The 20,635-nt window shown below is 31.2% G+C and overlaps 1 protein-coding gene and 1 long non-coding RNA gene across 2 annotated transcripts; both read right to left on the reverse strand.

Moving 5' to 3' along the window:
• Positions 1 to 6,174: 6,174 nt before the first annotated feature.
• LOC132803431 (uncharacterized) lies at positions 6,175 to 6,782 on the reverse strand. The gene is made up of 3 exons (XR_009638659.1): positions 6,584 to 6,782; positions 6,391 to 6,448; positions 6,175 to 6,244 (listed from the first exon to the last, which is right to left on the reverse strand). It is a non-coding gene; the product is annotated as an uncharacterized LOC132803431 (long non-coding RNA).
• A 7,096-nt stretch (positions 6,783 to 13,878) lies between these two features.
• On the reverse strand, positions 13,879 to 15,266 carry LOC107414239 ((R)-mandelonitrile lyase 3-like). Its single transcript, XM_060813830.1, has 4 exons — positions 15,200 to 15,266; positions 14,684 to 15,127; positions 14,383 to 14,618; positions 13,879 to 14,274 (listed from the first exon to the last, which is right to left on the reverse strand). The coding sequence occupies exons 1-4, from the start codon at positions 15,264 to 15,266 to the stop codon at positions 13,879 to 13,881; spliced, it is 1,143 nt and encodes a 380-aa protein (XP_060669813.1).
• Between the last annotated feature and the right edge of the window lie 5,369 nt (positions 15,267 to 20,635).

A 20,635-nucleotide genomic window follows, 5' to 3' on the forward strand; every position in this document is an offset into this window, starting at 1 on the left:
TAATAATAATAATAATAAAATCAGAGACTGATGTGATTTTGAGATTAGATGGTCGTACTGGCAGACGTGGTGCGACCCCTCTATCTAATTATTTTTTTTTTTTTTTTTTTTTTTGCTTTTTGTCTTTGCTTCCAAACTGTCTATCCAAGTTTTTTTTCCTGATGTCACTTTTGACATTCTTTATATATTTTTGTTTTATGATTTAGAGGCTAAATGCACTTTACCTTTTAGTTTAATCAAATTTTTTTTTTTTTAAAAATACTCTTTAAATTTGAAAAGTTATTCATTAGGGACGAAAACATAAAATGCTGACTGGACTCAAATGGTTTATCCATTTTTAACTCTAAATTATATTGTTTTCTGTTTATTTTTAAATAAATGGTAAGTTTTTAGATTATAATTTTATTATAATCTATGGTTTATTGTTAGTTGTTTTAAGTTTAAACATAGTTAAGAGCAAAACTTTTCATGCCATACATGGAAACGATTTATAGACCATTGACGTTTGATAGAATTTTTTTTTTTTTTTTTTTTGGGACTCTAACCTTGATAGATTTATTTGATTGATCAGTAATAGATTAAATTCTATTTGTTTTAATGACATATTGAATTCGTTTCTCAGCATCACATTGTCCCTTGTCATTTATATTACCTACATATCAAATAGGTTGAATGACCTATAATCATGTGGAATGAAACACAATAAAAAAATAAAACATATAAATTATTCCTATAAAATATTTATTATATGTTTGTATATGAATATATAGATTGTTGCTTCACATAATTTGTATGACGGTTGGATTTAAATTCTTAGTAAAAGTTACGTACAACTTCCAACTTTATGTAATTAATTTAAAGCTACAAGAAACTCACAAGAACTTGAGAAAAGGTTTACGACTCTTTTTAGCAACGAAGTGCTTTTTTTTTTTTTTTCCCCGCTATGGGAATTCAAACTTAAATAATATAGCCTTACAGGGTTATACCTAATATAGAACAAAACAAAGTCAAATTTGAACGGTAACATAGTTTTTTTCTCCTTTAGAGAAAAAAAAAAAAAAAAAGGTATCCTTTTTATTTTTATTTTTGAAAATAATAAGGAATACATGGCAAAAGACATATTGTAATTTTTAATATAGTATCTATTTGGCAGAGCTTTTTTTGATACCAAAAGCTTTATTTTTATTTTTGAAAATAATAAAGAATACATGGCAAAAGACATTGTAATTTTTAATTTAGTGTCTGTTTGGCAGAACTTTTTTTTGGGTCAAAAGCTCTATTTGAAGGCTAAAAGCTCTTTTGTTAAAAAATAAAAATGTTTGGCAAAAGTTAACAAGTATCTATTGACCCAAAAAAAAAAAAAAACAGCTTTTTTTAAGCTGTTTTAGATAAGTCCAAATTTTGTGTTTCTCTAAAAAAGCTCTTCTTTTTAACTTATATAGAAACTCAATAAGTATTTAATATAACGCTTTTAGTTTATATGGAAACTCATTAAGCATTTAATGCAGCCTTTTTATTTACATCCAAATCTTTTTAATAAAAGTTTTTTTTCAAAAAGATCTATTATATAAAGCTTTACAGACTAAAATTCTACTTTCATCGGTTATACTAAACGGACCTTAATCTATTTAGGTGCATGTGGCTGATGATGTTCCTAATCCTATTGTTGGTACATGCCTGTTGCATATAAATGTTGTCAAAACGTTCAGAAAAAGAAAAAGAATTTATATTTACAAGACTAATATTTTCCATCTAATTAAACCGGCTAGGACATGCAGATGCAAATGCAATATTGTTTCATCCATGTGTAAGGGAAAATTTCAATCGGATCATCAAAGTTTTATCAATTATAATTAAATTTTATATTTTTTAAAAATTATCATTTAGACTTCATATATCAATTTTATGAACAGTTAAAACTCATAATTGTAATTTTACAGGATTATAAAATATCGATTTTTATTATTTTTATAGCATTTAATTATAAAAATTAATTGAAAAAGTTGATAAATGAATTTTTTTTTTATAAATATAAACGAATTTATTTTTGAAAAATATAAACAATTAAAGAAAGATTAATAATAATTTTTTAAAATATAAATATAATTATGATAAAACTAAAAGGTCCAAATGAAATATATATTCATGTTTAGTTAATGTTTACAAAGAAACTTTAGGTATATTGTGGGCCTAGTTCTTCATGAAAGCATTTCTTGGCCTAAGAAGAATAGTCTTGTTTAAATGTGAGGACTCTCCGTCAGCAAGGGAATTTTAAGTCTAGGAATGAAGTTTTGGGACAAGATTTTAGGCCTAGCTCTTTATAAATATTTTTGGCCTAAAGTTTTCTTCAGATGAGGTCAAAAATATTTTGTGGCCTAGATGGTGGATGAACTTCAAAATAGAAAAGTTAGGCATAAAATATAAAAGAATGCTGTGTTAGGCCAAACAAATTTTTGTTTGAGAGAAACCAGATTGGAGTAGAAGAAATATTATGGCTTAGAGTTTTGGAAGATGACGATGTGAAAAAGTTCTAGTATTTCTGTTTAGATTGAAGATCAACAAAAGCTATATAAAAAGAGGTCATAATCAAATTTCAGCTCTCTACACACCCATATACGCACATACTCTCTTGTGAGCATTCAAGTTTTCATAGTTTTCAACTTGTTAGTCATTATTTTATTTTATTTAAATTTTACTTGCAGAGCTCTTTTCCTTCTAAGGTAATAAAAGTAAAATTGAGTCTTATATATAACAAATTTCTTATTGAATTGTTTGGTAACATATTGATTTTATATTTTTGTTTTTTTTTTATCTAATTAGATGTAATTTGATTATGTAAAACGTTAATTAGTTGTAGTTACAGTTTATTAGACATCTTATATAAATATAAAATCAAAAAGAAAGAAGAAAAAAAAAATTCTCCTTAACTTTATAGTTGGCTTAAATGCTTAACAAACTCTAATCACCACCTATTAATATTTAAGGCAAGCAAATTTCACACATTTTTGCAGGAAAAAAAAAAAAAGAATAACAAAATTAAAAATCAACCATATTTGTACAGCACCTTGCATTATTTTCTCCCTACAGATTTTCAGCTCAGTTTTGTTCCAAATCCTCCATCGCTGTAAAATCATTGCATATTGCATTTAATGCATTGCGTATCTCTAAATTGGCAAAAATTATACTAAAAATAATTTTAAGGACCAAAGCATAACAAAAACTAAAATTTAAAGATCAAAGTGCCAAAAAAAAAGTTCAAAAATCGACATGTAAATATAAGTATAGTTTGAGGATTAACATAGCTAACAAAAATTATTTAATAAATAAATAAATAAATTCACTGAAGTTGGCAGCTATGTTCAGATCCTAACTATAATATCATGTTTGTAGGATCAATTGATCAAGTTCCAAGGACTGGCAAAAAAAAGGTTCCTAACTAAAACAAAGACATTGACATTTTTCATTCTTCTATATCTATTCTGCAAAATTCTCAAACTTTTCCTCCTTTTTCAGGTTGGTCAGTTTTAAAAATGAAATTTGAATTCAGTTGCCTTATGAGGAAAAGATATCTTTCGATGAAGAAAAACAATATGTCACTGCTAGAAAAAGCTCTAACAATATTTAAGCTTCGAGATCCAAATCTTATTTATTCGAAGACATTATTTTATCACCATATGAAGGTCAAATTTTTTTTTTGAGTTGAGAGTTTTGAAATTCATATTTTATTCTATTGTTAATTCCCTACAGATTTTTAGCTCCGAATTGTTCCAAATCCTCCATCTTTGTTTGAAAAATCTATATAGTTTATTTTTTTGTTCCGAATTCCCATCCATAATAATTTTCTTTTACTTCAATTGTATAGAACCATCCATCAAAATCTCGTTCCTTAACCAAGGAATGGACCAGATATGATTACATCCAAATTCATTTCGCATCAAAGAAATTTCAAATTCAAAGCAGGGGAATTATGCTAATGATTTTTTGAAAGTTCAACTTTAAAGGGCATCGTGTATGAAGTTTGATTTTTAGTCCAACTAAATCTTTCCATTTGTTTAGCCTAAAAATATTCGCACAGGTCATTCTTTTTACAGGACCATTTTTTTTTTTTTCCGTTTTTAATCACTGCCCTATAAACAAATCTTCAAAATTACCCTGCTTCTTTAAATATTCGTTAAACTACAACTAAATAATATTAAGCTGTTTGTTACTCTAGTTAAACAATATTAGGTTATTTATTACTTATCAACCCAACAATAATATGTTTAACTAATAAAAAATAAAACTTACAGTTGATATATATATATATATATAGTAAAAAAAAACATAATTTTAAGTCATTTATGTTTAATATAATTTATAGATATGTATATTTAATTATTTTAAATATAATTTCATTTGACAAGGGAGATTTAAATATCCTCAATGCAACCTTAATCAAATTTTTCTACAAATTTTTATTTTAATAGATACTTTTAAGGTTTGAATATTTTGTTAATTGAATATTAACCTTAATCATATTTTCCTATGTTGAAACTCCCTCGCTAACAAAAGAAAACGATATCAGTGGATTGATTTATTAGGTAACCCAATTTATAGAAAAATTGCAAATATAAAGTTTTTGAAATTTTCCAGTTGAAACCCCCGTTCTCTTCCTCCCACGCCCGATGGAATTACCTATGAAATTGCAGGCATGGAGTTACCTGCGATAGAGAAAAGAGCAGTAGAAAAAATAAATATTATATGTTCAAAAAATTTGGTGAGCTGGATATTTTCGAATGACAAAGTAAAAGTTCTAACAAATGGCAACACATTAGTAGAAGTGGTATAATATGACTTGGTAACAAGGTGGCATGCAAGATTTTCTCCGGTTTCTCCCTCCACTATTATATATTATCAAAGCAACCTTAATCATATTTTCCTATAAATTTTTATTTTAATTAATATTTTTAAGGTTTGAATATTTTGTTAATTATATATTTTCCATCAAATATAATTATATTTACAACAAATTGATGAAGTTTAAGAATAAATTACTCTACTTGGGTAAATTAAATATTTTTATTTCTACTACAAAAACATAATTCAGTTTTTAATAGAAAAAAATATGTTTAGTTCTAGGTTTTTTTTTTCACATTCAGTTCCATTTACTTAAACATACATTGTTTGGTTGTTATATACTAAGTAACTTAAAATTGTTTAGCCGATGTTTAACAAACAACTTAATATTGTTTAAAGGAGTTTAACATTTAATGAATAAGAATATTTTTGAAAATTTATCTAACAAGAAGTGGAAGATAAAAAAATTTTAAAAAATGGCGGTATTAAAAGAACCGCCCTAAAAGTTTTCATAGCTCAAGCCCATACGAGGCAGAGTTCTTTTAGTACGTGTATATTATAATTTTCAAATATATATATATATATATATATAAGTGTATATAATATATGGACCATAGACAATCAAAAATATTTTAGCCCAAAAAAAAAAAAACAAAAAGTAGGTGTAAGTGTAACTACTAGGGGTAGGCTCGGTGCAGATTGGTTTGGTTTTATGGGTGTTTTTAAACCTAACCGACCAATTCGGTTTGGGTTGGATACATAACCGAATTGAACTGAACCCCATATGCAATCCGAAAACCGACCGAACCGACCATACTTGATCGGTTTGGGTTGGGTTTGCGGTTTGGGCTGGTTTGGGCCTCGTGTTGGGCCTCGGCCCAAATTGTATATATATTTCGAATTTGGTATTTTTTGGACCAAAATTGTATAAAAAAAATTTTAGGCCTTTTTAATCATCAATCTATATTTTAAATTAGGTATTCTTTTCAAATTATTCTTTAAATTAAATAATTTTAACATACATCCATCCACCTAAACAAAAATACCAAATAAGTTAATTATTAAGCATCAAACATATTAAATAATACAACACAAAATCATACAACTATAATACAAATCTACAACTACCACCACCTAATTATACACCATACATCAACAAATAAATTATATAACAAGTCTACAACCATTATTAGCTACAAAATAAAATACAACACATATTTGAAATCTTAAATTTTAAAATAAACTTATAATTAAATAAACTAATAATCCATAAAAATGAAAATTATTTTAAATATTGTTTTCTTCCACATTCTCCATTGCATGAAAAGCCACCGGTAGCAACCACAAGCTCAATCTCACAATATGCCATGCAAAGCTCACTACCTCAATAAACCAAATTCCATTCATCCTTCAACAAACATTAAAACTATAAATAAACATTAAACATTAAGCATTAAATGTAAAGAATTAGCAATCAATAAACATTAAGTGTATTACTAAAATATTATCTAACTTAAAAGATAATTGATGATTTGGAATTAACAACAAACTTACCAAGTAATCATAGATCAATTAGGTGGAGGTAAACTTTGTTTTGTAACCCAAGATGCTCCTAAACAAATTAAAATATGATATTAAACTAATTAGTAAGCTAAAAGAAGTTGTAAATATTACTAAAAAATTTTAAAAGCTCTAAAATAGATAATAAAAATAAAATTACAAATAATAATAATAAAAAAATTCTTACCCGATTCAATAGAATCATAATATGCGACATCTTCCATTGGTACTTCAACTCTATAATCATACGTCATAGGCTTTGATTGCAACCAATTTTGAGAACAAATCAAAGTCTCCACCATTTTTGGACCCAATGAACTTCGGAATGCATCAAGAATACGCCCTCCGGTACTAAAAGCAGATTCGGATGCTACTGTAGAAATTGGAATGGCGTATACATCTCTTGCAATTTGAGATAAAATTCGATATTTTGTCCAATTATTTTTCCACCAAGCCAAAATATCAAATTTCTCACTCTCCACATCCTCACATGGATCAAACAAAAATTTATCAACCTCATTCTTTATTTCCAATACATTTTTCTTTTTTAAAATTGTGATTCTTTCAAACATGACGATCATCTATGCTTCCATCATCCAATGAATCCATCATCATCCCACTTTGTTGTGCTTGCATTGATTGACTATCATTTGAATTTGATACTTTAGAACTCTCATTCATAGAATCAATTTCCTTATAGAAGTTGTAAAGGTTAACTAAAGTATCTTTTACATCCCTAATCAAAGATTCAACCATACCACTTTCATAAGCATCCTCAAAAAGATATGATACATATTCTAGCTTATATCGTGGATCAAGCACAATGGCAATAAGTAACAACTTGTTGACATTTCCAAGTGAACCCCAATATTTGTCAAACTTTATCAACATTTTCTTTGCCATATCGGCCATCAAATGATTTTAACTATTACTCCATTCAACAAGTGTATTATACATCAAACTCAATTCATGAAAACATATATTAGAAGTAACAGTCAAAGAGGCACTAAATTTTAAGGTAACTTCATAAAAAGTAGCAAGAAATTTCACAAAAACCCTTGCACTATCCCAATCTTTAATTAGAGGTGGTCCGGCTCTCTTCCTTCCTACTTCATCCTCCTCAAAATATCCAAGATAATGTCCATCATCATCTATCATCCTATCAAAACCTTTTTGATACTTCAAAGCCGAGTTCAACATCAAATAGGTGGAATTCCACCTAGTAGACACATCCAAAACCACGGTTTCTTTAAATTCAATTTTCTCCTTCTCTACACATTCTTTAAATTTGTTTAACCTTGAAAGAGATGATCGAACATATCTAATAGCATTATGAATTCCAGCAATACTATCATGGATTTCCCTTAATCCAAATGTCACAATTAAATTTACAATATGTGCAGCACAACAAATATGCAAAAACTCACCATCCAAAACATTTCCTTTCCAATAATTTAATTTTCCTTTCAAAAAATTAATAGCCACATCATTTAAAGAAGCATTATCAACCGTTATTGTGAAAACCTTTCAATACCCCATTCAATCAAACAATTTTCTATAACCTTACCAATTGTCTCACCCTTATGATTTTGCACAATACAAAAATTTATAATTCTCTTATGCAACTTCCAATCATCATCAATGAAATGAGCGGTAAGATTCATGTAATTGTTATTTTGAATGGAAGTCCATGTGTCCGTCGTAAGACAAACCCTTTGCTTCCTCAATAAAAACACACTCTTCAAAATTTTTTTCTCATCTAAGTACAACTGAAACACATCTCTAGAAATTGTTCTACGAGATGGCGGTTCATACTTAGGGTTCAAAGCATTACAAAACTTTCTAAACCCTTCCCCTTCAACGTGGCTAAATGGTAACTCGTCTATGATGATCATTTCTGCACATGCAAGCCTACATGCCTCTTTACTAAATGTTGTACTCATAGAAACCAAATTGCTACTACCACTTTCAAACGAAAGAACTTGTTGCTTTTTATCCTCCATCCTACTAGGGTATTTTTTGCATTGGTTCATCAAATGGTTTCGCAATGTACTAGTTCCACACCTCTTGGTATTACATGCATAATCTACCCCACAATGTTTACATTTGCACCTAGGATTATTTGGATCATTATCTGGAATTTTTTCAAAATGTTCCCAAACCCAAGATGGAGCCCTAGAAGGTTTTCTCTTTTGCGTTTTATAAGGTTTATCCAACTGTGAAGGTTGAGATTTAGCTTTATCTGATTCATTTAAATACTCTTCCAATTCATTAATATCATACAAATCATTGTGGCCCTCATCCATCTAGAACCTATTAAAAACAAAATAAACATATTGAAAAACATATATACAAAAAAAAAAAACAGTAGCATAATCAAATTTCATGCACAACTCCACATATAAATTATGAAAATGTCACAAATAGATTTTCATAACAACTTCACAGCAATCAAGTCACACATCACTTCACAATCTCCAAACTTCACAACAAATAATTTCACAGCCTAGGCTTCACTACACTTTCCAAAAGCAATTTTTGACCTTCCCACATGCAAAAATAATGAGAAAAATGCTAAGTAACTTACCTCCAAATAATAGACAATCACACAATTGTTCGTGATTTTGGAATTAAACGAAGAAAAGGAATGCTATTCGATTTATGCAAGTCACGGTAGGCTATTTGATTTTATCTACAAAACAAGGGAAAAAAATATATTAGACCACAAAGCAAAATAAAAAAAAATTAAAAAAAAATTGCAATACTAATTAGAAAAAACAGAAAAAAAAAAGTTTGCTATACACTTCTTCCATCCAAACTCCTGGTGTTAAGACTGATTAGAAAAAACAGAATTCCATAGTTTCCATGTATAATATTTTATGTATTTAAAATAGCATAGATTCTTTAAGTAATGGGAAACAACCACCAAAGGAAATTAAAAGAGAATAGATTCCAGAGAATTAGAAGCTTATCAAACCTGCCACATCTGTTCTACCATTTGGAGAGGAATTAGATTCATTGCCCAAATTAGTGTTGAGAGTTTAAGAAGCCTGTCCAATAGGTGATTCAGGCAAGCTGTTTGGTCCTTGTTTTACTTTTGTGAATGAGTTGTCAAAAACAAGTTCGATCTCCACTACATCTGCAATTACTCCTGAAAGCTTGTCTAATAATCGTGATTGCTCTGAAGGTGACTAAAGAAGTAGCTTTCTTCCAATATATTCAGCGATTGTGAAAAAAATTTGCAGGTTAAGGTTCATATTCATATTTGTCAAGATAAAAAGGTTTAGTTATGCATAAATAATTTTGAGTGACTTGAGGAAAAGAACCTCATATATTTAAATATATAAATAAATAATATATATATATATGCAGCTTTTACTTTAAGTTTGACTTTACAGATATAAGCACATAAAAAATTTTATGAGATTAGATAGTTTGGACTATTTGCAGCATCGCACACTGAGAAAAGAGTATGCCCCAGATAAAGAAATAGCATACGATCATATAAATATCATATTGCTCTTAACAAAAAAGAGAAAAGGATATTCTCTCCGCCATCCTTTTTCATTTGCTCGTTCAATTTGTTTCTGTAGAAGTGTAATTTCTTTTGCAATCCACTAAGGACATATTTGTCCAAACAATGGAAGAAGGATCAGACAACCAAATTCAAATGCTAATGAGAAAATGAATATTCTAAAAATCTGAATATGGATTATAATGTAAAGTTCATAACAGTGTGGCAGATACCATATGAATGCAAACTCACTTTTATAAATCATCCGCAACACTCAAAATTATGAAGATAAATTGGAAAAGAAACTTATAAAATTATGCATAACATGATGTGTCCATGAGAAACATATTAAAGCATGTTTTGACATGATGTAACAATATCTCTGTATGAACCACAAAGCAATACTATGAAGTACTTTAGTCACTCCATAGTAATACTTCATGGTAAACAACTTCGTGACGCCACTTATCTATAGAAAATATATATATATATATATGGTATAATTTCTTATATTCATCTTTAGGATCTTGATATACCATCCAAAATCAAAAAATTTAAGTCAACAGAATTTTGCTTTCATAGAAAAATTATGAATTTACCATCCAAAAGCAATTTAAGAAATTACCCAATAAAAGTCTTCCTTACCTAGAAGGCAGCCAAAGTCTTATAATCAAAGTGTTCAAACATTGATTCTTTACAGATAAAGACAAGATCAGAGTGTTCAAACATTGATTCTTTATAGATAAAGACAAGACATATCATAACATTATTTTAAGAGGTTAAGAAAGCCCATACATGCTTTGTTATATCCTCGTGTAGACTTCTGGCCTTCTCTTCAAGCTCCACCTAACAAACAAGGTATTCTCTGGTTATAAAATTAAAATATATTTTTTGTTTTATTTTAATTGCAAATTTAATGCATAAAATCTTTAAAATTATTATCATATGAATTGTGCCTTAAGTTGATCAACCTATTAAATTCCATGGTTAGTCACCTCAGAATTCAACCAAAAAGGAAATAGATTAAAATTTAAATACCACAGTTTTCTTATTTTTGGAGATACTTTTGTTAAATTATCATCCCCTGAAGTAGTTAAGCATTTTTAACTGAAAATAGTCAATAAAAATAAAGAAAGACTAGTATAAATTGCAGAAGAAACAATGAGATGCAAACGAGTAAACTAATGTTGTTGATAAGAAATGTTGTTGATAATCTCCTAGTCCACCCTAAATCCTAATAAATGTTGTATAACTCGGATTAATCAGTAAGACATACTCTTTAAACAGAACAGCTGAACATATAACCATACATATGAAAGCCCACCCCTATGTAAAATGCCATAAAACACTCCTAATTCACAGAAAGCTAAAATCATGAAAGAAAAACAATATCAAGAAGACATATATGGTTAGCTTTCTTTTTTCACAACATAGATATGTAAGTGCTCTGTTCGATAAGTAAATATATATTAAGCTACATGGGATGGTGGTTTGAACCGAGGTCAAGACGAGCTTGGAATCAAGCTAGAAAACATATATCCTTCCAGATAACATACACATATAAAAAATGAAGACTTTTAGTTGTTATGTATGTATATTCGTAACTAATAATATGGAATTCTATACAGAGTTGCAAACAAACCGAACTAGGTTTTCCTATTCCAATTCCCAAACTTTACTCTCTCTCTCTCTCTCTCTCTCTCTCTCTCTCTCTCAATCTTTCTTTGTGGCTGTACATGGATTGGACTTTATTTATTTATTTTTGGAGAACTCTAACTCCCTTTATAACATATATCATCATGAACTGCTAGGCATGAACCCTTCACCGATATCCGAACCATCAGAATCAAACCCCGGTTGCCGGAACCGAAAATGTAAGTATGACATATGCATCCAGGGAGGAAAAAAAAAATCAATTCAAATTGAATAGATGCAGAGCTTGAGTTACCTGCAGGTGGTGGTGAATGGCGATCGGCGAGGGAGCGACGAGTGGACTGGGTCCTGTGCGGTTGTTCAAGTGGTGGTGTTGCTTGGGAGTTCAATCGTGTGGTGGCTAGCCGATGGCTGCTGCCTGCTAGGGTTTCAATTTTGTTTTATAAGATTGTGCTGTCACTGTTGTGTATTGTGTTTTATGAGATGAGGAATCCAATGGTGGTAATTAGATTGTGAGAGATCAAGGGCTTACAAAATTTCATAGAAATAATTTAATAAAAATAATTTTTGCAAAATGGCTAAGTGGGTATGAATCGGTTTGGTTCGGGTTGGGTGGGTTAAAATTCCTTCCAACCTATAACCCGAACCGAAAATGTAAAATTTTTTATATGTATAACTCGACCCAAACCGATTAAACAATAAAAACCAACCCAAACCGAACCAAATACTTCGGTTTGGGCTGTTTGGTCGGTTCAGATCTAATTTTGCCCACTCCTAGTAACTACTAATAGTGGACCCAAAAAAATATTTCCGAAGGGCACCATTAAACCATATTTTTATAACAAAAAAATGTGATTAAATTGTTAAAAATTCCCTAGAGAGATAATGTTTATTAGTAATAGGCTTTTGAATCGTATAAGCCGCCACCCAATGTTATTCACAGCATGATAATATATCCATCAGTAAAAAAGGGTTCCACTTCCACTATATGTAAACCATGAAACTCTGGCAACTATTCTAGACTCACCTTTGGATATTCCACAGGAATATTCTTCAAGGCAATACATTTACATATTGCACATCTATACCAGACATTATATTTGACACCTAAGTGATACTAGACAAAATGTCTATAAAGCTAACCCTTATCTTGATTAGTTTTTATATCGATATTACTTAAAATATCTTTTCATAGGTATCTCAAATAAATTTAAAAGATATCTACAATAAAAAATATATAGTAAAAACTAAAATTTAAAAACAATGTATATAGTAGTTACAAACTACAATAATGAAATTTTATAAAATAAAATATCTAGAAAAAGTTATGTTGATTTTACCAATATTAACATTAATGCTATAATTAACTCTAAAATATTTACCGCATAACTTTCAAAAGATACAGTGCAGGCTAATATATTTAATAAACCTACAATCAAGCATAAAAAGAAAATAAAAAATAAAAAAAACAAAATTGAACAAATGGAAAAAGAAATTTGTATTTTGCAGGACAACTTCAATTGCTAGAGTAAAAATATAAATAAATTAAATATATATATAAATTTAAAAAATATTTGTCTCTTAAAATAAAAGTTAAAAATATTTTAAGGGAGCACGTGCTGCGAGACACTGCTTGTCCATCAACCATGACAGATTTACCTTAGACTCTGGGGGCAAGAAAAGCGATTATGACAAACATTCATTTACCCTAAAAAAAAAAAAAAAAAAAAAAAAAAAAGACTATGATAAACATTCTTTTCAACCAATCTATTTATGACATAACTAACTGATCACAAGTCTGTTCTTCGAGTAAATGCAGCAAACAAAAATTGCCTTAAAAATTTATTATATTATTTTAATCGAGTGATATTTCCATAGAATAAACAAAAGTATGAATCCCTTCTTGGATATGAAATAAAAACAAAAATCAGGTTGCTAGACACACAAAATATTACATACAATTGCATATGGACCACAATGATATTGAGCATATGCATCCTACAAAATGGTCGTTTAGCAAATTTATTTTCCTGATTTACTATTTTCTTTATTTTATATTATGTATATGATAAACGATGCTTAATATATTTTGCTGCCTCTCTTTCCTGCAACATCCTAAGCCCAATGTACCTGCCCAAAGTTCACAAAATGACAAAACCAATTTAGAAATAAAATATTTCGTTAAAAAAAAATAAAAAAAAGGCATATTGGTGAGTAAGAATAATATACTTACCGGCCAATCATCATGAAGGTGGCCTGAGGGTTGGTTCCGGGTGATATATTGAATATGGATCCATCTACCACTCAAAGTGCATTTAATTGCTATCAACAACCTTTCCCACCAAGCATCCACCATGGCAATGCCAGAAGGTTGTCACTGTGCTTCGACAAAACGCCTCCATTGATGCATCATTGGAGAGGTTTCTTGGTGAAGAAGGTCCTAAAAACTTAAAACCTTCAACACCCTTTAAATCCTCAAACTTGAGCCTTTCCATGGCTTCGGTCTGGAGCATATCACCAACCAGCCTCATTCTTGTTACACAACGAGCAAGGTTCTTTAGATCTTTGAAGTAGTTGAATCGGACAGTTGGGCTGACTTTCACATCGGCCGACGAAACCAACCGGAGGGAGCCACTTGAAAGTGGTCCGGAGAACTTCGCAACCACACTCAGTTCCAAAGGAATGGTTCCATTTGGATAAAAGCTAAAAGGCTAAGGGAAAGAAAATGAAGTGACAGAAGAGTCTGGCTCTATGTAATTGAAGTCATTGGTAATTCCTACAACCTATACAATTGAAGGGTCCAATGCAAATGGGACTACAATGTTGATGCTATTACGAGGATTATCCACCATAAAGTTTTCCACATTGGGGTTTTGGATGACTACCGAAACTTTATGTGACGAACGATGAGGAACAAGACCAACTCCACTGAGAAGAAGGAGCTGAGGGCTCCCAATTGCCCCGGCATTCAATATCACCTCTCCTTCATCTCTTATCAATGCCTCATGAGTCCTCCCCTTCGAATCACTATATACGACTCCACTTGCTAATACACCTACAGTTCAAAGCATTAATATTAATATAGAAATGTTAAATAGATCATATGCTGGTGTTGCACACCTGATGCTTTGGAAGATAAGATAATTCTATCCACATAGGCCTCAACTGCAACTTTCAAGTTCTTTAGTTTGCCTTTGTTAAGAAGTTCCACAGCTCCATGTCTTTTTCCCTCGTTATCGAAGGTTGAACCAAAAGTTTTGGTTCCCACTAAGTGTTGCGGACTGAATCCATTGTTAGGACCAACTCCTGCTTCCAATAAAGCTTCTCTAACAATAGATGGCCAAGCCGAAAGATTTAATTGGAAAACAATGGTGTCTTCCACCCACTGGTATGCCTCCTCGACCGCATCCATGTCCCAATAAAGGCCAGATTCATTGTAGAATTTGTCATCAGCTCTGGAATAGAATCCCCCATTGATCATGCTGCTCCCACCAAGGACTCTTCCTCTAACATTCGCAACACTATCTTCTGAAGTGAACCTCTGAGCAGGTGTTTTACCATCGTCTTCTTACAAGAAAACACCTAATGCCCAGTCTGCGATCAAGACCAACTGTGGGTATGAAGGAGGAGCACTACCTTTCAAAGACAAGAACCGAGTATTTTGCTGATAAAGTTGCAGCCAAAGGACAGCCTGTTGTGCCATCTCCGACTATTATATAGTCATACTCTTCTTCTAATGGAAGATCAGTGACATTGTATATAGATTTCATGTAGCTAAAATCTGCAAATCACATAAAGAGAAGGGTGAAGATGTAATATTATTATTAACCATAATTTTTTCAAAGCCTATCCATATTTTATTTTTAAAAAATACAAATTCCACATTAAAAAGGAACTTATATTTATATATCACATCAAGATAGCTAGCAATTATGTTGTAGCGCTAACTTGAATGATAATCTGGAGGCTGTCAACTTGCATAAAGTTGAAATGGAGCAATATTAGTTGCTCAAAGTACTAAATCATTTTTTTTTTTTTTAAACTTTTTCCCAACATTGAGGGAGTGGAATGCGAGACAAATCACAAATATTTTAAAAAATGAATTAACAAAATAAAATAGAGGGATGCTTTTGGCACTATAATTTTTTTTTCCCCCGCTTCCAACAACTTTTAATGTAAATTTTCAAAAATGTACCCTTAACCAATTCCAAATATTTAATTTTATATTATAAAAATTAATTTAAATAGTTTGTAAACATTAATGATAACTTTCATATTTTAAGTTCAATCTGATTTTAAAATCTTATAAAAAAAAGTGTTGTTCAAAAGTTGAAAGTGCTTCAACTAAACAATACTGATATGTAAAATGCATATTAGCACAACAATATAGCTATGTTCAACAAAGCAAAAAAGAATATGGTAGAAAAGTGGAGTTTTAATTAATCATTTCGAACATAATACAATTCATTAATATATTTTACTTAATTGCTTTAAACATAATTATTTTTGATTGATCAAAATGTTTAATCAACAAAATATTTAAACTTGGAAAAATATTTATTAAAAATATTATAGAAATTAAAATATTTGTTTATCAAATACATATATTTAAAGCAAATTAAATAAAATATATGGATTGACTTAAGTAATTATTTATTATTATTGTTGTTGTTGTTGTTATTATTATTATTATTATTATTATTATTATTATTATGGCTCAATCAAAGAGTTCTTTTGCAGAGGTGCCGAAAGTTCAAGGCAGACAGCGCATTGGCCAGTATGCAACATTGAGATTATATAACTACCATAATTCAGCATATAGATAAGAAATAGAAATTTTCAGCCAAAAAAAAAAAAAAAAAAGATAAGAAATAGAAATATTGGAGATTAAAAATGGAGGTTATGAGAGTGTACCATGATCAGATGAAGTAGCCAACGCATGAGCCTCTAATTGATGATGAAAAAAATATGAAAGCACAATCAATAACAAGGCACCCATAATAAGTAAATAATTATTAGCGTGAAGCTTTAAGATTTTAGCAACACTATGCTTAAAAGGTTATATAAATACAATTGCCTTGTTTCCACGCGAATAAGACTAAACGAAGACCGAGAGGCATGCTTTTTCCTTCACTATCAACATCGGAGCTCTCTCTCTCTGGTTGTTTGTAACTTGCGATCTCGTGATATTTTCTTCTATGGCGATCTAGCTTGTCAACAGATCTGCTATCTAGGGATCTAGTGCCGATTCCCTCTGCTTCTATTTTCTCCGTGAAGCCCTTGTTTTCTCTCTTGATTTTTTTTAGTGGTTTTGTTTTGTTGCTGGTTTTCCATTTTGTTTCTCCCTGATAATCTGTCTGGTCATTTTTTTGGCCATGGAAGAGGATCGGAATAGAGTATCACTCCACAACTCTTTCCGTTCCTTAACGTTAAAACCAAAAGCGAATACATCAACAGAGATATCAAATAGAATTCTCCTTGGAAAGGTTCTTACGACAAGAAGCTTTCGGAGGTTCACTATTACTGAAATTATGTCTAAAACTTGGAAGCTGTGGGTTAAAGTCCAAATAGAGAAATTAGATGAAAATCTGTTCAAGTTCTCTTTTGGTAATCTGGAAGACAAAGAGACCATTTTTCGTCGAAGGCCATGGTCACTCAATGGTGCCCACCTTGTGTTAAAGGAATGGCCGATGGAGCTAACAATCTCTGAGATCTCTTTCAAATTCTCCACATTTGTAATCCAAGTACATGGCTACCCCCAATTTTCCTTCATGAGGATACAGCTCTCACAGTAGGGGAAAAGCTTGAAAAGGTCCACAAAGATTCAGTTAACCGGGGATGTGTTGTAGCGCAGAGATATCTGAGGTTCAAGGTGGATATAGACGTGGAAAGTCCATTTCCTGCAGGTTTTTTCCAAAGTCAATCCTGTGGTAACGATTTTTGGGTGCAACTGACGTATGAGATGCTTGGGGAATTCTGTTACAAATGCGGTCTGATCTCTCATGTTACTGGAAATTGTAAGTTAGAGAAACCAGCTATGATTATGAATGGCAATGGGGTGGAAGCTAGACTATATAGGCCTTGGCTGCGGTCGGAAAACCCAGGAAGCCTCTGCTTTGTAAACCCACCAGAATCGGAAGACGACCGGAGAAAGATGATCAGAGAAAAGACTCATATGGAAATTAATTGTGGCACAATTACCAAGATTTCATCTTCGGACAAGGCACATTCTGACAGTCTTGTGGAGCTCGAGGAGGAAAACCTAGGGACAAGCTTCAATAGGTCTGCAGATATGGAGGAGAATTTCAGAGTAGCCAAGGCTATTTACCTTGAACTCGATGCTTTAAGCCTGACCTTTAAAAGCTTCGATTTAATCACAAATGCAGATCTGCAACATATTGTTTGGGAAAGATTCAAAAGCAAAAATTTTTATCCTTCAGTACTTGCTTTATGGGCCTCAAATATATTATCTTATTTCTTAGCCTCACAATATTGTGACAAGCAAGACAATGGCCCGGTGGACCCAAATTTTCTCAAACAATTTGGTTAGGCCCATATACTATTGAAAGGACCTCGGGTGAAAAAGGGAAATTGGCTAAAGATTTAAGGGGAATTTGGCCCAATATCCTCATAGGGAGGAGATTAACGATTTTTACCCCCTCATTTGATATTTTTTTTTTCTACCCCTCAATATCTATTTTAACTTTAAAATAAAAAAAAATTACTTACATATCTTGTTATATTTTAAACAAAACAAAATTTTATTTGAGCATGTTAGAGCTGAATGCAATCGCAAGCTTTGTGAGGGTAACTGTCAAATAATCATATGCCTCAAATTGCATATTTGGCAATTTTTGCTAACCCTTTCACCCCTCCAACTTCCATCGCTTTCAAGGCACATTTTCTGTATGTTTGGTACAAGGATGGGCGATGAAGAATGAAGAGTTGATCCTTGATTGGTGTAGAAGCGTGGTGGAACGTCCCGTGGCCATGCAAAAACTTTCCTTCCAAAATTAGAATGATTGGACTCTTTCTGCGATCATAAAGCCCCCTGATCCCTTCCTTTGTCTTTCATCCCCCCTGAACAGAATAAGTAAGGGCCCATTCTTTCTAATTCAAAAATGAAAATAGAGGCGAAGCGCCCAAGTGGCGAAGGCCCCAAAGCAAAGTAATATATAGATGTAGTTTGTATTTCATTCTTTTATTCTGCCATTTTATATCAAAAACCATAAGCCTTGCATGCTCTGTATCCTTTCTCTAGTCATTGTACGTACTAGATTACTCTTGAATTATTGCTTAAATTTCAATTTGATTCTTCAGCGTTTACTGGTAATACATCTAGAACTAGGTCTTTATGTCTAACGAGCAATTTCTATTATCAATCTGTTAAAAAAAAAAGAGAAAGGAACTGACAAAAAAGGAGAGAGAAAAAATAAGAACAAGTCAAATAAGTGGATGGTTTGTAGTGTCGATGTGGGTCAATATACATAGTGATGTGAAAATGCCATCTTCCTTCTCTTGCATTGAAAAGCAATTTCCCACTAAAAAATTGGTTATGAAGCCATTCTCAACTCAAATCATTTATTTTCCCAGAAAAAAAAAATTGATTATGAAGCCATTCTCAATTCAATCATTTATTTGTTGGATAAAAGATTATGGGTATATCTACTATGGATCTATAAGTAAAACATTATATTTGTTGGATAAAAGATTATGGGTATATCTACAATGGATCTATATGTAAAATATTATACTATATTGTTGGATAAAATTACATTTTTGAAATTGAATAAAAATAAATTTTTTTTTATACACTTGAATATTGGAAGATCATATCATCTTCTCAAATTTATCAAGTTTCTTCACCCTCTGCATAGACCTAGCAAACAATGCCAAAAAGACTCCTGCACAATCGCATAAAAACATACACAAACCTAGTTCAACTTCACAGAAAACCAGAAAAGAAATCTTTTATGCCCAGGTCTTAGAAGGTTAAAAGTCTAAAAGGTCACCTGCACCAATGAATGATCCATTATCAATAACTTGACTGCCTTGGCTGCTTAAAGTGAAAAAAATACGATGACTGTAGACCTTTGGTAATTCCCGATAAAACCCTCGGTAACCAACATATACCCTCTGGAAAAATTACCGAAGGTTTCGTCGGTAATTACCGAAACCCCTATGGCAATCACATTTTATCAATTTTTTGGGCTCCACAAGTCCCCTTACATGTGTTGAATGAAAAAACATGCAACATATGGATTATAAAATGATTTTAAGGAGAGAAAATCCCAAAATTGCCTAAAAATTTCTCAAATTGGCCAAAAAAATACGATGACCGTAGACCTTCGGTAATTCCCGATGAAACCGTCGGTAACCAACATATACCCTCTGGAAAAATTATCGAAGGTTTCATCAGTAATTACCGAGACCCTTATGGCAATCACATTTTACCAATTTTTTGGGCTCCACAAGTCCCATAATGTGTGTTGAATGCAAAAACATGCACAATATGGATTCTAAAATTATCCTAAGGAAAGAAAATCCCAAAATTGCTTAAAAATTTCTCAAATTTTCCAAAAAAATACGATGACTGTAGACCTTCGGTAATTCTCGATGAAACCCTCGGTAACCAACATATACTCTCTGGAAAAATTACCGAAGGTTTTATCGGTAATTACTGAGACCCCTATGGCAATCACATTTTACCAATTTTTTGGGCCCCACAAGTCCCATAATGTATGTTACATGCAAAAACATGCAGAATATGGATTCTAAAATTATCCTAACGAGAAAAAATCCCAAAATTGCTTAAAAATTTTTCAAATTTTCCAAAAAAATACGATGACTGTAGACCTTCGGTAATTCCCAATGAAACCGTCGGTAACCAACATATACCCTCTGGAAAAATTACCGAAGGTTTCGTCGGTAATTACCGAGACCCCTATGGCAATCACATTTTACAAATATTTTGGGCCCCACAAGTCCCATAATGTGTGTTGAATGCAAAAACATGCAGAATATGGATTCTAAAATTATCCTAAGGAGAAAAAATCCCAAAATTGCCTGAAA

The sequence above is a fragment of the Ziziphus jujuba genome, chromosome 1 (assembly GCF_031755915.1).
Source record: "Ziziphus jujuba cultivar Dongzao chromosome 1, ASM3175591v1".
Taxonomy (NCBI): domain Eukaryota; kingdom Viridiplantae; phylum Streptophyta; class Magnoliopsida; order Rosales; family Rhamnaceae; genus Ziziphus; species Ziziphus jujuba.